This window comes from Ictalurus furcatus, chromosome 25, assembly GCF_023375685.1.
Source record: "Ictalurus furcatus strain D&B chromosome 25, Billie_1.0, whole genome shotgun sequence".
Taxonomy (NCBI): domain Eukaryota; kingdom Metazoa; phylum Chordata; class Actinopteri; order Siluriformes; family Ictaluridae; genus Ictalurus; species Ictalurus furcatus.
In genome coordinates this window covers 6,712,911-6,736,876 of record NC_071279.1, presented here as the reverse complement: position 1 = coordinate 6,736,876, position 23,966 = coordinate 6,712,911, and the positions used below count along the sequence as shown (strand labels likewise).

At 41.3% G+C, this 23,966-nt stretch overlaps 1 protein-coding gene across 2 annotated transcripts in view; it reads right to left on the bottom strand.

Moving 5' to 3' along the window:
* Nucleotides 1–23,966, bottom strand: part of LOC128601003 (kelch-like protein 29) — a 209,833-nt gene that overhangs the window by 116,202 nt on the left and 69,665 nt on the right. The window contains exon 3 of one of the 2 annotated variants that reach the window (XM_053613846.1): nt 11,384–11,683. In XM_053613846.1, the coding sequence (XP_053469821.1) occupies nt 11,384–11,653 (270 nt within the window). In that variant the 5' untranslated portion in view covers nt 11,654–11,683. Of the gene's footprint in view, nt 1–11,383; nt 12,319–23,966 lie in introns of those variants that run through there. The other variant, XM_053613847.1, reaches the window with a different exon arrangement.

Genomic DNA, 23,966 nt, shown 5'->3' with positions numbered 1-23,966 from the left:
CTGAAGTGTTGCGTGAAGCCTCAGGACTATCAGGTATTACATCTCTGCCACTCAGAAACAACGGATGAGCAATCCAATTTCACACAGGCGTGAATACAGCCGGCCTGACGCCAGCTGTGGAAGCACTGTCAATGTGGAGCCGTTCTCACCGCCAAGGATGAAAGAAATTTGAGAAAGGAGAAACAGGGGGGCGGGGGGGGGGGGGGGGGGGGGGGAGGGAAGTGAAGGCGAGCGAAAAAGGCAGACATACACAAACTTACATGCTGCCTATGAGGCGCATCTCTTATTTCTACAGCTTTAAGGATTGTCAGGTCCACTACACAGCCAGGGGAGAATAAGAAGAGCTAGGATTCTGTTCCCGACACTCTGGGTAACGTCTTTGTTCTTCACTCAGCTCTGGGCTCAGGCTTGTCTGTTTGTACAGTGTAATGCAAATAGCAATCTCTCAGTGTCACTCCCCTCGAGACCTCCTTAACCAACAAAAGTCCAAAGCAACTTGGAGACGCAACTATAGTCCTCCGCTTTCACATTACGAATTCTGCACAGTCACTGTGGCCACAGAAGCGTCTCTGTGTCTCACTAAGGAGCTTTTGTCTACTATATTGTATTACTGAGTAGCTGAAGAACACGCGCACAGTTTCCTGCCTTTTTTTTTTTTTTTTTTTTTAAACTTGAATGTAGCTCTGACGTGCATCAGCAGTCACCCACACTGATCTGCTTGCCTTCAGTCCTTTGGCCCTTCAATGAAAACCTTGCTGTGCTTTTTATTAAGTGCAGAGGTTTGTATATTCAGATCCAACATTACTGCATGGACGTGCAGTAGGGTATGCACTTCCCACGCACTCCCCCAAGGCTTTAACCTTCTGTTCAGATCTACTGTCCAAATCAGTCCCAACATGTTTTATTAAAATCCACAAGAACAAGCCAAACAATAACCAATGCTTCAAGCCTGTGTGAGTTTGTTGTCTTATTCTTACCTCCCTCCATTTGAAAATGAAACTTGCTATATTTTGTACATGGCTTTCTGGTCCTGAATCTATCCTCCCTGTTTAGAAATACTCACTGAACAAATGAGATACATTTGCCCATAAATTACAGCTTATGTGCAGGATTGGGCAAAAATTGAATTGAGTTTATGAAAAATGGAATTGAGTTTATAAAGAAAGTGAGCATCCACTCAACCTTTAAGTGCAAAACGGAAGCCGAGCAGATCTGAGATTCCATATATCAAGCCCACGGACTGCTGCTGACTTAAACTACGTGATAAAATCCACCTAATCTCTCAAAGACTAACATTTATACAGTGCAGAGCAAGAATTGTTTGTCTTCAGATGTTCTCTGAGTAAAAGTAGCACTTTTCTAAATTGACAAACTTATACAAAATGGAGAAAATATACATCCAGATGCCTAAACCCTCAATTATAGAAGCTGAAACCTGAATCCTCTCGTTCCCCCCCACCTCTCATGTTTATTCTTTTTTTCTTTAGGCTGAAAAGCACTCACGCTCACTCACCTCAATTCAACTTCAGCAGATACTAAGCAGTGTTAAATAGGAAAGACACATTTCTGACATGTTGCCAAGTATTTCAGATCCCAAAGCCACTGAGCGCTCTGCAAACACCGGACTGACTGGCCCTTGTTAAAACTGGAGGGAAAAAAAAACAAAAAAAAAGAAAACCCAGAAAGTGTTTCTATGTGCCAGGAGATGACCTGCCTATCAATAGTGTAGTCGAGGTACTCAAGCTTAAGATCTCAGGATCCAATCAAACACACACAGTGCGACGGCAAAAAACCTAACCTAACACAGGTGACCTTTGTAAAGCTTTTGCACCACAATTACCTTGGCAAATGAAGGATGGATTAACTGATATTACACAGACACAGTCCGCAGGGTAGGATCATCTTTAATCAGTGGAACATGACATGACAATCTGAAGAGAAAATGAGATTCTGTCACAGCTGTTCAAACCTTGTGACAGTGTTTTATTTTGGGGTGGTGGAGGGTGGGAGTATAATGATCTATTACAAAATAGGGGAATGGGCTAATCTTGGACTTAACTGAAAATGGAACAGTAGCACTTTTATTCACTCGGGTTTAGCTCGAGTGAAGTACAAACTTTAAAACAGATCCTGCTACTAGACATCTAGACATACCCAAGTCAATCCATGCACATTTTTCCTACATGAGAACCCAGAGGAAACCCAAACAGACAAGGACCTAGGTTCTCAGGATCGAACCAGGGATCGTAGATCTGTGAGGCATCAACACTACCAGCTGAGCCACAATATCAGGTCGGCTCAAATAATAATTCATAACTGTTTCAAAATGTTTGCAATTACAACAGTTTTTCTTACTGTAAATATCCTACTAGAGAAGCCTAATGTATTTTTTTTGCTATGTTTCAATTCATGAATGCACATACCTCAGTTCCATTATCACACGTTTTCGCCATTTTACAATTTAACAGAATAATCAAAATATACAAACTTGTGTAAATGACAAAAAAAAATACGCCATTTTTTCTCAGATAGTGTTTTGTCCTTTAAGTAGTTTTGCCTAAATATTGAAAAATTAATCAAGTTTTGAGAGACCTCCAATGAAGACCTTCACCATCCCACTTAACCTGAACTTCCTGGTCATGTGACATGGCATTTTGTTTTGTTCGTTATGTCGAATTTAGAATTAGAAATTGGAAATAAATGAATTGTTGACATATGGCAACAACATGCAGTAAAGGCTTAAAAACAACAAAAAAAACCCCAAAAAAACAGAAAGATCTGAGCGATATGCTGCAAATGGGCTGGGCCGTGACCATAAAAGTGCTCATAATAAACATATGAATAGTATATTAAGCTTTAAGGTCAGCAGGATAAATCTTGGGAATAGGGTTTCTCTCCACATTAATATTTCATGCTCATGACTATCTGAAGATCTGATGTCACACATGTGACTCTGCAAGGTCTAAATGGCAGACATGTGGGGCTAATGTACTATACTGTACTGTACTGTACTCCGATTTACCCCTCTTCTTCAGTGAGGAAAAGCACACAAGCAGTAAATATCAGAGGGAAACACGAAAGATCTGAATTATCTGATGTACAATGCCAGGAGATCTGAAGACGCCATGGTTGTGTTAACATTAATGGATTGTAGTAGCACAAATGTGGTTTTAGGAATGTTCCAATCCCAGTTTCCCCATTTTCCATGCAGTACCAATATAAGAGCTTTGTGTATTCGCTGATGACTGATACTACGGTTATCCTGAACTCTCCCTTTGCAAGTTTCTGTCGCCAAATCATCACAGTGTGTGCTAACAAGATAATCTGTCAAATTTGTCAATTTGTTATGTGTTAGTCATCGTAATGCCTGTTCATCCCTTGTTTTTCGACCTAAATGCGACACAGATCTGATTTTTTTTTATAATTCTGTGAAAATAAAAATTTCACATTTGAGCCACTTTAATATGTGGTCCTACATGACAGAACTATAATTATAACAATATAATTTTATTTTATAATTAGAGACAATTATTACAATAATTCTAATTCCTGTGGCCATTTTTTTTTTTTTTTTTTTTAACATTACACTTCTCTGAACGTGTGTATATCACTGCTTTCATATTCCAGCCTTGACGGTGTATCAGCAGCAGCTTTTCTCACCAAAGCAGTGCCTGTAAAAACAGCTAAAGCAGTGCCAGCAAAAAAAGCAATGCATCTGCCCTTTTTCTGCCTAATCATGAAAAGCTGACAAGCTGTCAGACAACCTTCAAAACACATAATCTTTGCAACAAAGCCTCGTGCTGCCGTTTTGTTCAGTGATGGATTTTTAAAATAAATGTGTTTTTTTTTTATTATTATTATTATTATTATTTGTTGCTGTTCATGCTGCATGACAATCATGTAACTTACTGAACTAGATGATGTGCATTTTAGATCCGACACGTTCGGAGTTCATGCTGTGTCTCCAACAACACTTTAAATGTCGGTATTAAAGGTTGAAATAAAGAAAATGGGAAAGAAACGCCTTTTGATTTCAGTGTTCTTCTTGCATATATAGAAATGAAATACAACTTTTTGGATTTTGGAATCACAAGTTACTTGCAGATGAACGTTATGTAACATTGTGCTACGTAAATGAATCTCATGGTTGTAAATGCCAAGAAATACATATTCAGATAGAATTCAGAGCTGTGTCCGATATCACATCATGCACACTAGACAGTTTTCTGTGATTGTTGCGGCCAAAAACGCTTGATTTTTGTGGTTTTTTTTTTTTTGTGTGTGTGTGTGTGGAAATCTTTTTGAATTGGTGAAATTGCAATGCCACTAAATAGTTTTGCTTGGTCTTTCACAGTGATGTTTGTTGGTAAATGAGATCTTTTAGCTGTACTCATAGCTCTGGCATGTTGTGATGATGTCACATGACATCATCACAAATCTGTGGAAAATCTGTGGTAATTTTGAAAAATTGCAACCTGCTCCGAATACTGCAGAGTATGCTTGATTTAGCGTTAATTTCTATGAAATCCTGGAGGGACTGACTATAGTACTACGCTAAAATAATAACACCACCAATGGAGTAGTAACATGCTATTTAGACTATACTACATGGATTGGGACACAGCCCAAGTACTTAACTCTTGTTTACTCAGTATTATAGATGTGTTATGATTATAAAATAACTTTATTTTATGATGTTTTGGTTACTGTGTACCAGCTTGTTTTGTTTTTTTATTTTTATCTACTTTAAGCTGGTTAACTCTTAGGCTACATGTCCACTGCTCACAGACTTGTCCCCTGAAATTTTGCTCCCAGTCAATTTCAATGGAGAGTAGCAAAAAAAAAAAAAAATAATAAAAATAAAAGGGTGAGGGATTGTGGGATCGCAAGCAGCAAGAAAAGCTGAGCTGGTGTCAGCTTCATAAAAGCTGCGTAGCTGTGCCAAATCGGATAAAAGACACCTTCCTACTGTCCGTGTGCAGTTGTTTCCCTGTGCATTGTACTGCCTACATACAGTCCCATCTGGACGACTTTAATAACTGCAGTGTCTGATTCCTCTGTGACCCAAAACTTAATGAACACAAAGACAAAAATAAAACATTACAAAATAAACAAAAATTTTGACTGCTCAAGACCAGGCAGCGGTGCTGAATGTAAGGGCTTTCCCCGATGGTCTGCGCACCTCCGGGTCTACTAAACACGCTAACTCTAGCTAGCTAACTAAAATATATTGTACATAATAAACATATAATGCACGGTCATTTCTGATTTGTTTTCAATTCTGTATTCACCGTGCATTTATTTCTTCAGCCTGTCAAAAACTTTTGGCACAAAACAGTAGTATAGCACTAGCTAGAACCACAAGAGAGGATAAAATGACCAGGCTCAGGCAAGCCAAGGTCTCGAATCACTCCCTTTTGCCCGATATAGCCAAGTTTAAAATACACATAAATGTAGTCACTAGCCGGCTATCATGACATTTCTAGCTCAAGAACGTCTCGTCAGCAAACTTTCCAACAAGGATAAATCTTCTGCCATTCACTAGTATACACCTGATGTGTTCAGCAACGAAAAAGCTACAACTCCATCCGTCCTGCATCCTTTTCTCTTATTGGAGTATCATGTTAAACTCTCTCCCATTTGTCTGCACTCTACACTCTTACTCGCTCTCTCTCTCTCCGCTGGCTTCTAGCCCCCATCCTGTCAGTCAGGCTTCTTTCACGCCTAAAGCTGGGACGTGATCATGTTTGGCTTATCTGAATTGGCGTCTGATGTATACATACAAATGCCCTACTAATTCCAGCACACCATCCCTGACACCGACTGTGAATAACTATTACAGGATTGTCAGGGCGACTCACAGCAACAGCTCATCACGTGCCTTTTTTATATTATACAGTACCTTGAAGCGATAGTTTTTTTTTTTTTTCAGCTTAACCAAAGGTCCTACACACTGTAGCTTTAAGTAGAGAAATAAATAAATACATCACATGCATACAGCACGGGTTGGGGGTTCGAATCCTGCCTCCGCCCAGTGTGTGCTGTGTTTGCATGTTCTCCCCGTGCTTCGGGGGCGGTTTCCTCCGAGTACTCTGGTTTCCTCCCCCAGTCCAGAGGCATACATTGTCGGCTGATTGGCATTTTCAAATTGTCCGTAGCGTGTGAATGTGTGTGATTGTGCCCCGAGACGGGCTGGCATTCCCTTCCAGGGTGTCCCCCACCTCGTCCCCCACCTGGTCCGCCTGAGTTCCCTGGGATAGGCTCCAGGCTCCCCGCGACCCCGTGTAGGATAAGCGGTATGGAAAATGTATGGATGGATGGATCACATGCGTAATATATTCAGAATAAACCAAAACAGAAGTCGAAGAGGCAATTTGGAGAACTTTTTACTTAATAAGTAGAAGTGTGATGTACCTATTAAAGAGCTGAATTAGTCATTTGTTTCTCTGAGGAATTGGGTTATTCCACTCATGCGGCACCATGCTGTGCATGATACAAGTTTATCTTTACCAGTGAGAGGTGCTGTTATTGAGCAGTGGCAGGCATGACAGGAGAAACCTCGCCACTCAGTATTCATCCAACCTAAGCTTTTTTAAATGTTAATCATTTCAGTTTAAAATGGCTGTGCCAAAAAAAATTAGCATGATTTTTTTTTTTTTTTTTTTTTTTTTTTTTAAATGTGTGCATGCAGTTCTTTTTTTAAACTCTCAGCAAACCTTGACAGGATGAAAATGCTCTGATTTGATCCTTCATTCACGGCTTTCTGAAGCTTCCTGCTCAGCAGTTTTTTTTGGTCCGTCTTTGGAGATGCAGATTAGAGTTTACAATGCATTTTAAATGGCTGAATGATGAAGCTGGTTTGGCAGTGCTATTGATATGAATTGCTCTCTGCCTCGTTCTTGGTAAATCTTCACTAAGATGTCATCAGGAGTGAGGAGTTCAATCATCCCGATCTGAACATCAGCTCTGAGCTGAATCGGGTCGGCGCTTTAATATAGTCACGAGCTGAAAGGCTGGCTAATGATTAGAAAACAGCCTTATCTTAAATGATTTTTAAATACATAAGTATGGCACTGAAATTGGATTCAGGCTGTGCTAATTAAAAAGTATTCATCTCAAATGATGCTGGGAAAATGATGGCCTGTTCCTTTATCTGCTTGCATTATGAAATAGCACGTCAAAAAAAAAAAAAAAAGTGAGCAGATTTTGGTTCACGTGCCAGGAGTGAAGTAAGAAAAACAGCTAACCATACAGAGGACAGGCTCGTAACCAGATAAAATGGCGTGGCGTTCGTACTCTAGCATGAGTAAGCAACATGAATAAAACAAATCAGGATGTTTTTGGAAAAAAAAAAAAAAACAAAGAAAAAACATTCACAAGATTCTACCAAATGTTCATTTTTTAAAAACCTGTCTAAAAGAGTTTAGGAGTTAAGTGCACTTTCTGGAGGGAAAATCTTTAAAACAGGCTTTTATTTCCTACAAATGCTGCTATCTTTCTGCACTCTTCCTGAGGCAGTGAAAATGAGCCTGCTTGCATCCCATATTGCGAGATACTGCAATAAATCCAAATTGCTAGACATCATAATAAATCTCGTCAATCCAAAATCAGCTAATCAACTAGTTATAGCAGTGCCATGGATATCGTTCTGGAAAATCACATAAAGACTTTTTTCCTCCCAACAGACCGCATTCATGTTTAAAAGGGCTAATTGTGTTACTGGATAAACAACGGCAGAGTTACTCATTTTGCAGCCTCGTTCGCAGCTAAAGCCTGTGCCAAACCATTTCACTCCACTGAAAATGCCACAAGACACCCATTCAGTACAGCAACAGTCACTGGCAACAAATGTGCGAAACATGCATAGCTGAGAATACTTATAGCTCCAAAAGGTATATGCAGCCCAACAGTAATTTGAATCATCTATGGCACAGTAAAAAAATAAATAAATAAATAAAAAGTCCTAAAGGAAAAATCCTTTCTTTTCTGTATAATAAAGTTCTGGGTTATACAGCAAGTATAACTGGTCGGAGTTCACTCTAAAACAGCCTCAAACTTAAAACTGTGTTTTTCTGCAAGTAACATACTTTGACAAAAATACTTAAAAAAAAAAAACAAAACCATGAAACTATTTTCCAATAATATGAAAATGTTTTTATCTAGGCTACTTTATAACCTTGCTTTGGCTGTCTGCCTGCAAAGATCAAGTTGGTAACAACCCAATTTAACAGAAACTGTGGTAAAAACACGTCTAAAACTTTGCTAACTGTGATTTCCAAGTTGTTGAATCGCTATGTACAAAATGCACACACACACACACACACACACACACACATATTTGTACATATATAAAGTATATGTCCATCCATCCATCTTCTATACCGCTTTATCCTTTTCAGGGTCACGGGGAAACCTGGAACCTATCCCAGGGAGCATCGGGCACAAGGCGGGGTACACCCTGGACAGGGTGCCAATCACATACACATTCACACATACACTACGGACACTTTGGACACGCCAATCAGTCTACCATGTACGTCTTTGGACTGGGGGAGGAAACCGGAGCACCCGGAGGAAACCCCCGCAGCACGGGGAGAACATGCAAACTCCGCACACACAGGGCCACGGTGGGAATCGAACCCCCGACCCTGCTGACCACTTAGCCGCCGTACGCCCTAAAGTATATGTGGTCTGAGCTGACGGAAAGGATATAGTAAGTCAGATAATCACTCTTTACAAACGTGGAACATTTTCAGAAAACATCGGCGCTTGAGGTGGATGGCCTACAACAGCAGAAGACCCTTCAGGTTCCGCTCCTGTCAGCCAAGAACAAGAATCTGAGGCCATCATGGGCACAGACTCACGCAGACTATACAGTTGAAGATTAGAGGAAAAAAAGCACCTAGTCTTTTTCCAGTCCTCAACTGTCCAGATCCAGTGAGTCTGAAATACTCAAAACAACCAATCTGGTAACTACAACCATGCCACGGTTAAAGTCACTGAGAGCTCATTTTATCCCCATTCTGATGTTTGATATGAACTGAAGCTCTTGATCTGTATCTGCATGCTTTCCTCCACTGTGCTGCTGCCACATGATTGGCCGAGTCGATAATCGCAAGGATGTGTGGGTGTACAGGTGTTCCTAATAAAGTGGACGGTGGGTGGGTGGGTGTATACAAGTCCCATTTTAAGCTTGTATTCACTCTAGACAGTAGTTTAGAGACTCCTATCGGTATGCAATTTAGTTTTAGTATCGTTCATGCTCGTCCCCGTATTATTCCACGAGTGTTTATCTTAATCTAGCGTGTGTGTTTAAGTGCATCCTTTTTTCAGCATTCATCCTTCTGACACCTTTAATGTAAGGTAACCTTTAAATAGGAGCTTTATCATGGCTGAAACATGAAAAAAGTCAGTGGAAAATTTATTGCAGCCTTTCATAAAAGCCCCCTATTTGCAGATATCACAGAAAAGGGTTTGGTGAAAGAATACTAGATCAATTCCAGTGACCTAAATAAATCTGTGCAAATAGCTTTTCGCAGGCACTGTGACTACGGTAATCACTATTCAGCCTACATGCTCATCCACTATACATCAACAACTACTGAATTAATCCTCCTGGCTGCCGGAGAATTTATTGTTATGTGCAAGTGAACGAAAAATAAATGTGTCATAAATAAAAAACAGATGAAAAGGCGATGTGACTAAATGAGCAGCCGCACTTCTGCTTAAATCCAGAACTGTTTGTTGATTTTGAGGTGGCTCGTTCGTCACGACAGACAGCCTCCTGCGGTCTCTATAGTAGGCTTGCTTCCTTAGTCATCATGGCAGCATGCAAGTATTCACACACACACACACACACAATGTTTTTCTTACTATCCTTGTGAGGACCTTCCACTGACATAATGGTTAACGCTATACCTATAAACAAAACCCTAACCTAAGTAACCAAAAAGGAAAGCTTTTGGCTCTTTTAGATTATTTATTTATTTATTTATAAAAACAGTTTTCTTCATGGGTACCGGTCAAATGCCCCCACAAGGTCAAAACTGTCAGATATTCCTATTCTTGTCCCCACAACGATATAAAAACCTATAAATATATACACCACACACACACACATTTTTGCATAAAACCCACAACCACTGCCATCTATCCCATAATACTTTGCAAATTCACACATATACGTTATGTGCACTGCGTATGAGGAAAAGAGTTTTCTTCATAAATTATATCAGCTGCTGTGTCAAGTCTTAATAGAAGGTTAAAATCAAGCTTTCTTTTTCAGCATCTGGACAGACTACAGAGAGACTTTGATAGCAGATGACAAGAACAGTAGCTCTCCCTTGAGTATCTCTCTCGTCTTGACACTAATGCATCTTTCTAAGCAATAATTAAGGTGGAGAAAAAAAAAAAAAATGAATTGAGACACGAGTCTGCTGCATTTCTACATGCTGTACTCTAATACCTAAATCACACAGGGCTCTTACAGACAAGGTGGAGCACAAGGATAAGACTTCTACTGACAGCACGAGATCCATTTAATACTCCAAGCGCACTGGCTTCCTCTAGTACCGTAGACATGAGCTGAGGGATGCCGAGTGTGTTAGGATTCCTCCCTAAAGCACCCGTCTGAGCTCAGCCGAGACAGGCCTGGCAAGAAAGAGCGTTGGGAGACATGACTGAGCAGCACTTGAAACCAAATGCTGATGGAGTTAGGCTAGTGACCATATTTAGATAGCTATCTCAGAGGCGCCTGGTTCAGTCTTAATCACTCTGGAGACCATTGTGTTGGATCCACAGCAGACTATACTGTTCGTCTCGGATGAAGCGAGTAGAACACAAAGGCCTGGTTTAGCATGTGAACAATACGGTTTAGCACAGCAAACATGGCTGGGTGCTATAATCAGTGAATAATTTATCAGTGATAGGAGTAGAATAGCGTTTACAGTGTATGGGCTGTAAAAGAAAACCAACTGAGATCACGTCAGTCATGCCATTGTCTGAGACAGGTCTGAGTTACATGCTGTGTATAGTACAGTATAACTAATGAGCCTTTAGAAAAAGAAAAAAAAAAAAAGAATCAAACTGAAGCATAATGTGATATAACTGTGTGAACTGTGAAGAAAAAAAACTAATTTTCCTGATTGTCACTCTGCTCTGCTCAAATGGCAGACACATGCTTTGTATTTCTTGCCCGAAACCGAGTTGAAAAACTCTGGGCTTGGACTTAATTGAGACCAATTTCTCATTTACATAATGACAGACCAAATTAGCGAGGAGGAGAGAAGTGAGGAGTGATGCAATTTGGCAGGAAGAGGCGAACAGAGGGAAGAAAAGGGAAGAGAGGAAGGGAAGTTATGGTGCCTCTCTTCTCTGTGCCTACCTTCACTGTCGGAGCTGAAACTGGCACCCCTGCACGCTTGGCGCCCAGCTCGTTACTGCTCGTCGTCACGGCAATGGTCACCGGAGTGGGCAGGAGGGAGGGGATAACAGGAAGAGGAAGCAGCCCAGGCCGGTTGTTGCCATTAGCAAGTGTAGGGCCAGCAGGGGTGCAGGCGTTATTGGTCACTCCGTTGTGGAGGGGTGCAGGCCGGTCGCGACGCTCCCACGCGCCCCGGTAGTCCCTCTCGAACCGGTGGTGGTGACGCGACATCACTTCCTTTCAGAGCCAATGTGGCACTGTCTGAGCAAGAGACAAACAGACAGGGACAAAAAAAAAACAAACAAAAAAAACAAAAAAACAACAACTATGAGGTACTGTGAAAAACAAAACCAGAAATAGAACAATGCGGAGCAAAAAGCACACGAGAATTTTTTTCACTCTTTGGAAAAACAACCCACGTGCGTGGAGAAAAGTGTTAGTGCACACAAACATATACACTCACGTATGGACAGAGTCAACAGAGCTGTGCGGAATGCAAACAGCTTCCCCGAGTATCCAGCTGCAAACATTTTCGACAGATGCTGCTACTCTGTTTGATTGACACACAAACTCCAAATGCTCCATTTGCTTACGGTAAAAGCCATTCTGCCGGTCCATAATGAGTGGAAAGATTTGCATTTACTCACAAGGACCAAGAAGAAAACTGCAACACTTGCTGCTGGAGGGAAGTTTCGCTCTATTCCATATGGCTCAAGGATCTATCCAGCTATACCAGGTTTCCTTAATGACTTAACTTGTATGGCTCCCAAAGCTCATAACTCAAACCCATCCAGAGTCCTAATTAACTGGACAGCCCATTTCATAACTCACTTTATTGCTTTAAACTGCTGATTGGTTCACAGGGAGCAGCCTGAGCAGACTACTAACCGCCTCTACTTCTCCCTCCTACTGTCAGAACAAAATGTTTGTTTTATTTCTTTAGGTTACTGAGTGGGTAGACTTAATTTTGCCTTATTTGCTGAGGCTTCTTTATCTAGCCAATCCTCTACAGGCAGTTGCACATAATAAGTCTGGAGACCCCAGGATGGGAATTGGCTTATTAGTTTCTCTCTTTGTACATGTGAGGGGAGATCAGGCTACTTAGCCAGTGAGGCAGTGTTGGCTATTCTGGTGCTACACAATAGAAATCAGGATTTATTGCATTTTAGCCATGCGTATTACATTGGGAAGTCAGTTGCATTGGTATACATCATGAAATAAACTGCTGTGGTGTTACTGTGTTGTATTGTGTCATTTTCTCCAACAACAAAAATGTGCTGGAACAGATAAGAAGCCATATGGGTTTTTTTTTTTGTGTGTGTTTGTTTTTAAATAAACAGGCAAGGTTTGGAAGCTTGAATATACAGTGAAAGGCCCTTTTTTTGTTGATAGAGAATGGATGCACTATTAACAGAAGACTGGAGCACCATCTTTACTAATGCATCATTCAGAATGATCAAAAAGGACAATAGGTGGGTTTTCTGCATGCATGGAAAGAAAAGAGCCATTTTCTTGTAAAAAGGCTTCCATCAGCCATGTCATATTTTGGACCGGCTCCTCAAATTATTCCCCATAATAAGAATGACTTTCTTCTAATAATTACATTTCTTACTACAAAATACGTAGTGATTATTCCTGAGTGCTACTGCACTGACCAGGTTAATTTGTGGTGGTTTTTGCTTTGCTAATACTGATGCTATCGTTCATGGCTTTACTCTGCATATATACAGTGTGTGTGTGTATATATATATATATATATATATATATATATATATATATATATATATAGACAGAAACCACAGTGGCATAGTGGTTGGCACGTTTGTCTCGCACCTCTGGGGTGCGAATTCAAATCCCACGTCTGCCCTGTGTGTGCAGACTTTGCATGTTCTCTCTGTGCTTCAGGGGTTTCCTCCCCCAGTCCAAATGCATGCGTATTAAGCTGACTGGCTTTTCCAAATTGTGTGATTGTGGGTTGTCGCACAGTCTATAGAGGTCTATACAGGATTTCGCAGAGTTTTGTTTGTGATTGTTGCAGCCAAAAATGCTTGAATTTGCTGCGTTTTTTTTTTCTCAACAGTATCCCAGAGGGACTGATATGTATATATACACACAGGTGCATGTCAAAAAAAAAATTATATCGTGGAAATGTTCGTTACACATAATGTGAAATATTTCGAGCCTTTTTTTTTTGTTTGTTTTAATCTTGATTACAGCTTACAGCTCATGAAAATCAAAAATCCAGCATCTCAACATATTAGAAAAACGAATTTATAATGCAGGCCGCTATCGGCTGATCGGCAGCATTTGCACACATTGTAGAAATGCCTGCGGACAAAGTTTTAAATATGCGTAAATGAAAAGAAAATTAAATAAAACATAATCAGTGATTATTTCCCCATTGAAGATCCATCGAGTGAGGAGGTTATTTCATGTTTAAATACGGAGAGAGTAACTTTTACCTCAGGTGACGAGACAGCGTCTGATGTGGACGATGCTGATAATCAAAGTGAGAACTCGTTTCCTAAGTGGATTAGGTTATAAATGTAGAGGTAGGTGGGACGTCTTGGAGTGGACTCAAATGTGATTTTCTCCCTTTTCACTTTTTTGGGGGGTGTAACCAGACGTGTTATAACTTTACTCATGATTGGCATGCTGTTTGTGCAAAAGAGATACAAATGCCAGCTCAGGAAAGCCTGAAATGTTACACAATTTGACTATATTTTTATTATACTGTATGTATGATATCCAAGTAAACACTGGGGGGGGGGGGGGAGTTCTAAGCTTTAGTATGAACACTTGTTTTGATTCACAGAACAAGACAGAAGCCATAGGTTGCAATATCCAGTGAACGCAACATCAGCTACGTTTGTAAGCTGAGAGAGAACACGGAAAGTGAGACAGCAAGGAGCTGCCAATAAAGCATTGACCAGCACTTCACTCGCCACATTGTAATGCTTTTTAATGAGGTGGTTGAGATGGAAGGACCGTTTTACTGTTTCTGTTTTTTGGTTGTTGATTTTTTTTTTTTTCTACCGGAACTTCTTTGCAGGTGTTTTCAGCTGAGTGCTGGGTGCTGACATGACAGCTACTGTATATGATTAGAATCAATGTTCAGCACACACTCACGCACTCATGAGCAGAGAGAGGGGAAGAGAGAGAGTCAGGACTGAAGAGACAATTATAGAAAAAGTCACAGGTTTGATTAACCAAAGTAAAAGTCTAATCCACATCTCTCTCGTTCTCTCTTACTCTCTCTCTCTCTCACACACACACACACCTCCTGGGCCTGTCATGCACTCTAGGTGAAGAGCATGAACAAAGAATTGAGGATGGGTGGAGGGAGACACCGATGGAGCGAGATGCTCAGGAAGCTGCAGCAGCTCTCTCCATGCCGCTGCTGTTTTCTATCATCATTTTCTCTTTTCTGTCCTTCACCAGGGGGCTGTGACAAGTGAAGCACATGGGGCACATCTTTAAAGACCTATATAAAGCAATACTTTATGTACTCCAGTATGTTTGCAAAGATATTGCTGGTGACATTTTCATTTGGCTCAATACAGTGATTCTGATGTAGTTCTTGCAACCATGCTGAGTCTCTTGCAAGCAGCATTGCAAACAGCAGGAGCTCTGTGATGATAAAATAAATAACGAAATAAATAAATATATGTGCACACACACCCACATACACCGATCAGCCATAACTTTAAAACCAGGCGACATGACTAACATTGATTATTTCGTTACAATGGCACCTGTCAAGGGGTGGGATATATTAGGCAGCAAGGGAACAATCAGTTCTCAAAGTTGATGTGCTGGAAGCAGAAAAAAAACGGACAAGCGTACGGATCCGAGTGACTTTGACAAGGGCCAAATTGTGATGGCTAGAGGACTGGGGAAGAGATGGCACCAGAATGCACTGTGGGACGAAGGCAAGCTGGTGGAGGAAGTGTGATGCTCTGGGCAATGATCTGCTGAGAAACCCTGGGTCCTGGCATTCATGTGGATGTTACTTTGACACGTACCACCTACCTAAACATTGTTGCAAAACAAGTACTGTACACTCCTTCATGGTAACGGTATTCCAAAATGGCAGTGGCCTGTTTCAGCAGGATAATGCACCCTGTTAGACTGGACAAATTGTTCAGGAATGGTTTGAGGAACATGTCAAAGAGTCCAAGGTGTTGACCTGGCCTCCAAATTCCCCAGATCTCAATCCGATCCGAGAATCTGTGGGATCTACTGGACTAACAGAACTTTAAAAATCTGCTGCTAACGTCTTGGTGCCAGATACCACAGCACACCTTCAGAGGTCTTGTGGAGTCCATGCCTCGACGGGTCAGGACTGTTTTGGTGGCACGAGGGGGATCGTCACAGTATTAGGCAGGTGGTTTTAATGTTATGGCAGATCGATGTGTGTCTCTGACAAAAGGTCAGATTTTCCTCCTTCCAAATCTCTTCGGTCGAAGCATATGTTCAGGCGACATTCTGATGCATTTAATCTGAAATCGATCATTTTGCAAACTTGTGGACTCAACATCAGCTTGATTGCACCTTGTTATTAAAGCAAAAAAAGCGGACAAACCAAATACTAAGAAACTCTGAAATTGATATAAATATTATAAAAGATTCACCTTTTCACTCACGGCGTTTGAATAATATCATTTTGTAATGAAAATGACTGTATTGCAGTAAATTAGAAAATAATGCAAAATACAGCAGAAGCATTTTCACTAGTGGTCTCAGCCTTCTGGACCCACCCGAAATCAGGGTATGCATAACAGTGCAGAGAGCAACCTTCAAGATCCTGAAGCTTCTGGCCAGTAAAGTGTAGAAAAGATATCAGTTGCTCTGGGTGAAGTATCTAAGGCTGAGATTTATTCTCACCAGATTAGCTGAAGCCAGTGCCACTGCTGCGCTCATTTGCACTCAAGTTGCACTCCATTCACAGCAAACCAGATTCCACCATCATATACGTCGATCCAGCAGAGCTTTCCACTCAAACTAACAGGATGCAGCACGTGCACGGCGAGTCGTACTGTTAAGATGTCACAACTCTACTAGAGCGTCTTAAATCCACCAAATGGTCAGAAGATGGGACATTACACTAAACAACGAACGGTACAGCCCCCCACAGTTATATGCTCTAAATCCTAGAGGCCCGCTTGTAGCCCCCACTCGAGTCCTGTCACATACGAAACAATGGAATCAAACCCACTCATATATACGTCCATACACTCATGCAAATGAAAAGAGACAGCTGCTCCAGGATAGCCCGAATAGTGAGAGAGACCGGTGCAGCTACAGAAAATAGCCACAGACAGCGCAGGAAGTCCTGCATTGAGAGATCTGATGATAAAAGAGAGAAGGAGGAGGCAGTGTACTGTTGTTGCAGTGTAGGCATTCACTAGCACCTACACTGCAAATCTATCAGCTATTTTTATAAGCGTCTAGAGGCAAAAGAACACAAGTATCTCGACCGAATTGCAATAGACTCCATAGAAACTCTGTCTTTAAAAAGTTCCACTTTCGGCTGTCCAGACAACAGACGCCGACAAAAGAATAACCACCAACAGAGATAGTCCTGATGGCACAGCAGGGTCAGTTCAATCTAAATCCTTTATGGGAAGCAGTGCCTCGATTTATGGGCCTAACTGAAATTCAAACAGAGTACATTAGCACTCGTGGAACTCACAGAAGCCTTGCCTCTTTCTGTAAGCCAAGGCTGCTTTCATACCCAAATAAAGTAAATGGCCTCACTTAAACTCTTTATCTACTATCAACGCTCCAAGGCTATACAGATGAACAGCCTCGCCAATGACTTAATGTACAATACACGAATACCATAACCTCCATAAGATAGCCTGCTACCGCCCTCCCTGCTGATACCAGTGACCGTGGCTAATAAAATCACTACCAGCATAATTCAAACTTCAAAATATGCAGCTAAAAAAAAATGACACATTAGCTTTGGCCTGTCTACTATCATAAACTATTCTGAAGCATACATTTTTTTCTCCTTTTTTTTTTATCAAATCAAACTCCAAACCACCATTATCCTCATAAAAAAATATTTCCTTACAACCCTTATACAATTAAATACACACAATTATGATGTTGTAATGAGTTATAACACAATTGCCTGGTTTCTCTCAAATGTCCTCTCTAAAATTAAGGGGCAGGTGGTTGAAGTTGAAGAAACATACAGGTCCCTTGGTAGCCTGAATACAGAGATGCTTTGTAAAAAGGGCCAGCAACAACTATTTTGCGTCTGAAAACTGTCGAAATTTCATGTTGATTAGACCATGAAGAATTTATGGTTATCCATCCATCCATCCGTCCATCTTCTACCGCTTACTCCTTTTCAGGGTCACGGGGAACCTGGAGCCTATCCCAGGGAGCATCGGGCACAAGGCGGGGTACACCCTGGACAGGGTGCCAGTCCATCGCAGGGCACAATCACATACACACTCACAAATACACTACGGACACTTTAGACACGCCAATCAGCCTACCATGCGTGTCTTTGGACTGGGGGAGGAAACCGGAGTACCCGGAGGAAACCCCCGCAGCACGGGGAGAACATGCAAACTCCACACACACAGGGCCACGGAGGGAATCGAACCCCCCGACCCTAGAGGTGTGAGGCGAACGTGCCAACAACTAAGCCACCATGCGCCCTAACTTATGGTCTTATATATATATATATATATATATATATATATTTTTTTTTTTTTTTACAAATCCTACACATAGTCAGTAATATGCTGGTATGGCAAAATAATGAAGGTCAGCAGTAAAATCCTAAGTGCCCAAGAAAGGAATCTCACTGCTCTGTATAACAAACAGGAAGTGCGGAAAGCTAAATCTATCCTATCAGTCAGTACCCATCCCCTACCTCCTGGCTCCCGGTTTAGATTTCCCCCTGTAAAGAGCAATAAATATAGATATTTATTTATTCCTAAAGCAGTTTCCCTTCTTAATTCAGGCAAAGGGATGGTTTAGGTTTAGGTTAGTTGGTTAGTAGTGATGTTTTTTTTTCTTCTCAGTGATGATTTTTTTATGATTAGTATTTTTTTAAAATATTTTTTTGTCTCGTGTGTATGTTTGTATGTCTTGCCGTAAAACCCATTGTCCTTTGGGGACAAATAAAGTTGAAGGAAGTGAAGTGAAGTAAAAGCAGAGTTACAAATCTTCCGTCCTGAAGAAAACTTCACGCCAAACGCTTGGCTTAAAAGCCCTGCCAGCCCCTGCCACACTGTATACGGTTAATTATCTGTTAATATGAAGAGCAGATGCGTAACAATGGTGCTGTTTACTGCCTGGTGGCAGACTGAAAATAAAGTTGAAGTAATGAAACATTAATGTTTCAGGCTTCGAGCCAGAATTAAATAGAGGAGAAACACAAACAATGGCTTTTGGTTTTTAGCAGCAAGCTGAAGCTGTAGATATTTTTTCCACAAAATATGTCTGTCTGCCACTGATCACTTCCAGTTAAATTAACAGCATCTATAAAACTTTCAAAGCCAATAATATTCACTGACTGCCAATGCAGGAAAAGTATTAGTGCGGCAGTTTCTGAAGAAATGAAGGGATCGACCGAGAGTCACGGATTGGGAAAACAAACAAACATGAAACTGTTTGAATCTGTAAAACACAAAGACAGAATGATGGTGTGATTTGTTGACAGTTAAACTTCTGGTTTCAGACTTTGCCTGACAGCACATGACATGCCTTATTAATATTTATATATTGCGCTGAAATTAGAGCATGCTGATTAAATCACATTTCAGATGCAAAAGAAAAAAAATTCATTCTAATAAGCACGCAGGGTGAGGGCTACAATACCCCCTCCTCAATTCACCCATTCATGCATAGTAGACTGTAATTAAGCCAGACTCTTTGTTATTTCTTAGACAAAACAGGCCACATCATCAATCTGACAGACACAACTGCATCACTGGAGAGGTCTTGTGGACAAATCTGGGGGCATGACCGCACCAAAAGCAGCAGCAATCTCACTCACAGTTTATAAAAATTAAACAATAAATAAATATGCAGGAAGAGAAAACTAAGAAAGATGAATGTTCCTAGAGAAGAGATGCAAGTGTGGGGAGGTCAAATATCATGACTGAGTGAGAGGGGGCGAGTGATTACTGTATGTAGGTTGGGAGGTGTGTCTGAGAGTTAATGAAACTACATTTTCTGAGATTTTAACAGAGGTGTTCGTATCGCACATCATAAAAGACAATCTTCGCATCCGTTAATTTTCAATTGTAGGAGAAAACTGGTTTATTTTGAACATTTTTCCATTATTTTCGTCTTCCGGGTTTAAAATATCGTCCTGTCACACGTCACAGGCAGTGACGTGGCAATGTACTATAGCAGGGGTTGCCAAACTTTTCCAGGGCAAGGCCCCCCAAATGGCATTAACATTTGACCGAGGCCCCCCTTTTGCAAGAAAAACACATTAAAAATACAGACTTCTGAATATTTAGCACGTTCGCCTCACACCTCCAGGGTCCGGGGTTCGAGTCCCGCCGGGGCCATGTGTGTGCGCGGAGTTTGCATGTTCTCCCCGTGCTGCGGGGGTTTCCTCCGGGTACTCCGGTTTCCTCCCCCAGTCCAAAGACATGCATGGTAGGCTGATTGGCGTGTCCGTAGTGTAGGAATGGGTGTGTGAGTGTGTGTGTGTGATTGTGCCCTGCGATGGACTGGCACCCTGTCCAGGGTGTACCTCACCTTGTGCCCGATGCTTCCTGGGATAGGCTCCAGGTTTCCCCGTGACCCTAAAAAGGAGTAAGCGGTAGAAGATGGATGGATGGACTTCTGAATATATCCCCCTTTTTTATTAATAATTACATCTTTACATTACATTACATTAGGAACTGATTGTGTGTGTGTGTGGTTGTCTGAGAGTGAGAATTTATTTTTCACACCAAATTGTTGAGGCCCCCCGGGCACCCCCTGGGCCCCCACTTTGAAAACCACTGTACATCGATGACGCGTCGGTGTCTCATGATTATTCATGAGCCTGAGTGTTCTTATCCTATGAGAAGATGCTGTCTCTTGATTATTCATGACGGCACGTGGTGCCTTCCTACAGATGTAGCAGATGAGAGAGGCGTTCAAATGGGTCGCAGGTGTTTGTTTCGGTGGTGTAAGAGTTCGAGTGTGTTTTTTCGGGAGAGCTATGAGAATTGGAGAAAGGTGGACTTCGGACTTGCTCGTGAAAGCAATTTGCGTCTACACAATGATGCGGTAACAAGTCCCGAAGACTTTTCCATCCTTTCAAATGAGGCATGTGTCTAATTTTTAAGCGACAGTTTTACTTGCCTTTTGAGCTAATTAAACCGCTTAAACCTCCGTGGGCCGTCACATGCAAAACTATTCAACGAGAGTCCGCGTGGAAGGGAAGAGCCTTTGCCTTTTTATTCATGAAAAGCTCGAGCCTATTAGCGAACTCCTATTCCGACACTTCTCTCATCCGCTCTGCCTCCGGTTTTGTTTTGTTTTCCTCCATAGTCATGCCAGGGGCTAATGGTTCAAATAGACAGGGCAGAGGACCTGCAATGCTATCTATTGTGTCTCCATTTAGCCCTGCCGATTGAGGAGCAGAGAAGTCCTCTGCCTCATGTGCAAACTTTTTGTCAATATCCATCTTTATTGTTTAGTGTTCTGAAGGCTCAACCCCCTCATCCTCCCCTGCCTTTCCCTGCCACGCCCACTCCCCCTCCCTTCTTCGCACAGCCATCCACGCCCATTTAAGCTGCATTTTTCAAAAACATTGAGAGGTAGACTTGAGCTGAAAGAGGGAGGTTTCATGCCAGAAGAAAGAGAAGAGAGAGAGAGCGAGATTAAAGCCAAGCTGCATTTTGCCCCCTAATCAAACGAGTCCATTATCTTTGCGAGGAAACATTTGTGTTCAGATGAGGAGCGGCTTTGATGCTCAGCAACAAAAGACGAGAGTGAGGGGTACTTGAGCTCAGGACAGGTACAGACAGCCTGGCACAAAGAGTACTTTTTATGCAAGCTCGGGTCCTGGCACACTGCTCAGTATCTCCATTATAATCAGCATTTCTCTGGGAATCAAGGCTTACAGTGACCTGTGTCACGATTAAATGTACGGCTCTTGAAAATAAACTTTAGCATGAATCAAGCCTGAGCAGCTTGTAGGCACGCTCTCCTCATCCTCTTATGATGCCAATCTTCAAGCATCTGACATGTTCAGTCAGTAAAACATGCTTCAGTAGTGTTTTCTGTCACGTAATCCATATACACACATACACAAACATGCACCGATGACACTAAATGAGGCTCATCCGTAGTATTTTATGTTATAAACATAACGATCACTGAGGCCTGGGAAGAGAGCTGGCATAGCAGTGCAAGAGATATCATATTTGAAGAGTTTATTCTGAGGGACGTATTCAGACTAGGTGATGAAGGTCAAAATATACATTGACAGATACACAAGGAAAGTACCATATGTTACACTGGTGCTTAAGATGATTTTCTCAGTGGCTTGTTTATTATATTCCCACGTCCTCTTGACCAAGCCTACCCCAAATCCAGACTAAACTCAACACCTGCATCTCCCAGAGCTTACACTCTAACAATGAACAATATATTGTGATATTTACAAGTAACGTTATACAATTAGCATTATTAAAAACACTGTTTCTAGAAATAGTTCTTTCACAGAGGTCCTAAAATGGTCCTGTATGATTCGAGATTTTGGCATTGATATTTAGTCCATGAGAATGAGCAACCTAATTCACTGACACATGACAAAATTCATTTACTGTATAATAACATACAGAGCTAATGGTGATGACGAGAGACCACCTCTCATGTCATGGAGTGATAGAAAATGCCCACGGGCATAAAGTTTAAAAGTCGCCCAATTCTGTGAGAAAACGGGTACACTGCTTTTGGAGGTTTTTATTCAGTTATAGATCTAGACAAACCCCCAAAAGCACTTACCTTTAAGCCATATAGAAGAAGTTGACCTATAAAACACGGTTCATCGGAAAATATGCAATATGATGCGGCAGAAAATCTTTACAACGTTTTACAAGATTTATTCCAACAGGATAATATACAGAAATGAAAAGTACTAAAGAATCAAATACACTGTACATCTAATAGTACAACCCCAATTCCAAAAAAGTTGGGACGCTGTGTGAACTGTAAATAAAAACAGGATGCAATGATTTGCAAATCTCATAAACCCATATGTTATTCGCAATAGAACATAGAAAACATATCAACTGTTTAGAGCGAGGAAATGTACCAATTTAAGAAAAAAAAATAAGGTCATTTTAAATGTCATGGTCACAACACGTCTCAAAAGGTTGGGACGGGGCAACAAAAGGCTGGAAAAGTAAGTGCTACTAAAAAGAAACAGCTGGAGGAACATTTTGCAACTTATTTGGTTAACTGGCAACATTTCAGTAACATGATGGGTATAAAAAGATGATCTTAAAGAGGTAGAGTCTTTCAGAAGTAAAGATGGGATGGAATCTGGATGGAAGCATACGTTGCTCTAAAACCTGTATATACCTTGCAGCATTAAATGGTCCCTTTCCAGATGTGCAAGCTGCAGTGGACACCTAAGAGATACTTCTATTTTGGTGGAAAAAGACTTTATCTTTCTGGTAAAAATCTTTGCACCATCAGTTAAATATTGGAAGCTCACGATAGTTATATGGATAGTTCGTCACAGCACCATTCATTTTTATGTTTAAAAATACACATCACATGAAAACTACTATTTTGCAAAAATCAATAAGGAACAGTGTTTTGTTCAATTTCTGGTTGTTGAACCTACTTCATCAAACAAAACAAAATCTGCTCATCCCAGGAAGCCGGGCTACTGCTTTGTCCACCTCTACGGTCTCATATTGTCGTATCTCCAATCTGTAAGACAATGTTTAAATGAAGTGTCTGACAGATTTCTCTGGCTGGGTCGCTGCACAAAAGAATAGGAGCCAGTGACATGTAAAAAGGAAAGAAGATGAGAGAAGCTGTAATTAAATGTCCAACCACCATTTGCCACCATATGTATCATATGTAAGAATCAATGTAACACGTTCGCTTGTTCCCCCCAAGCTTTTTGTTGACGTAATGAAGCGAGCGCAGCTGATGTACAAAGCCGCACACGATGAACTGAAGCATGTTCAGAAGCAGAGCTTGCGTGGATGAGAGTCTCCACACATGGCCTCCAGCTGTGCACCTATTCCTCACTCTACACACACTCACACACGCGCACAGGTTCTCAGTGAAGAGAGAAAAATAAATGAAGTACAGTAAGTTAAGATGGATACTGCATCAAGCCCAGATCAACAGCGCATGAACAAGCCAAAAATGACTTGCGAGAAAAGACGCTAAATTAAGCAAAGACAGACGGAGTGAAATGAGGCATGCAGAGCTACAAATACCCTGCACCTTCTTCACGAAAATGAAAAATGGTATTTCTTTTATACAATGACCAGACTGGGGTTTAGTCTGTGACAAAAAAAGAGCGAGCTGGTGAGCGGAC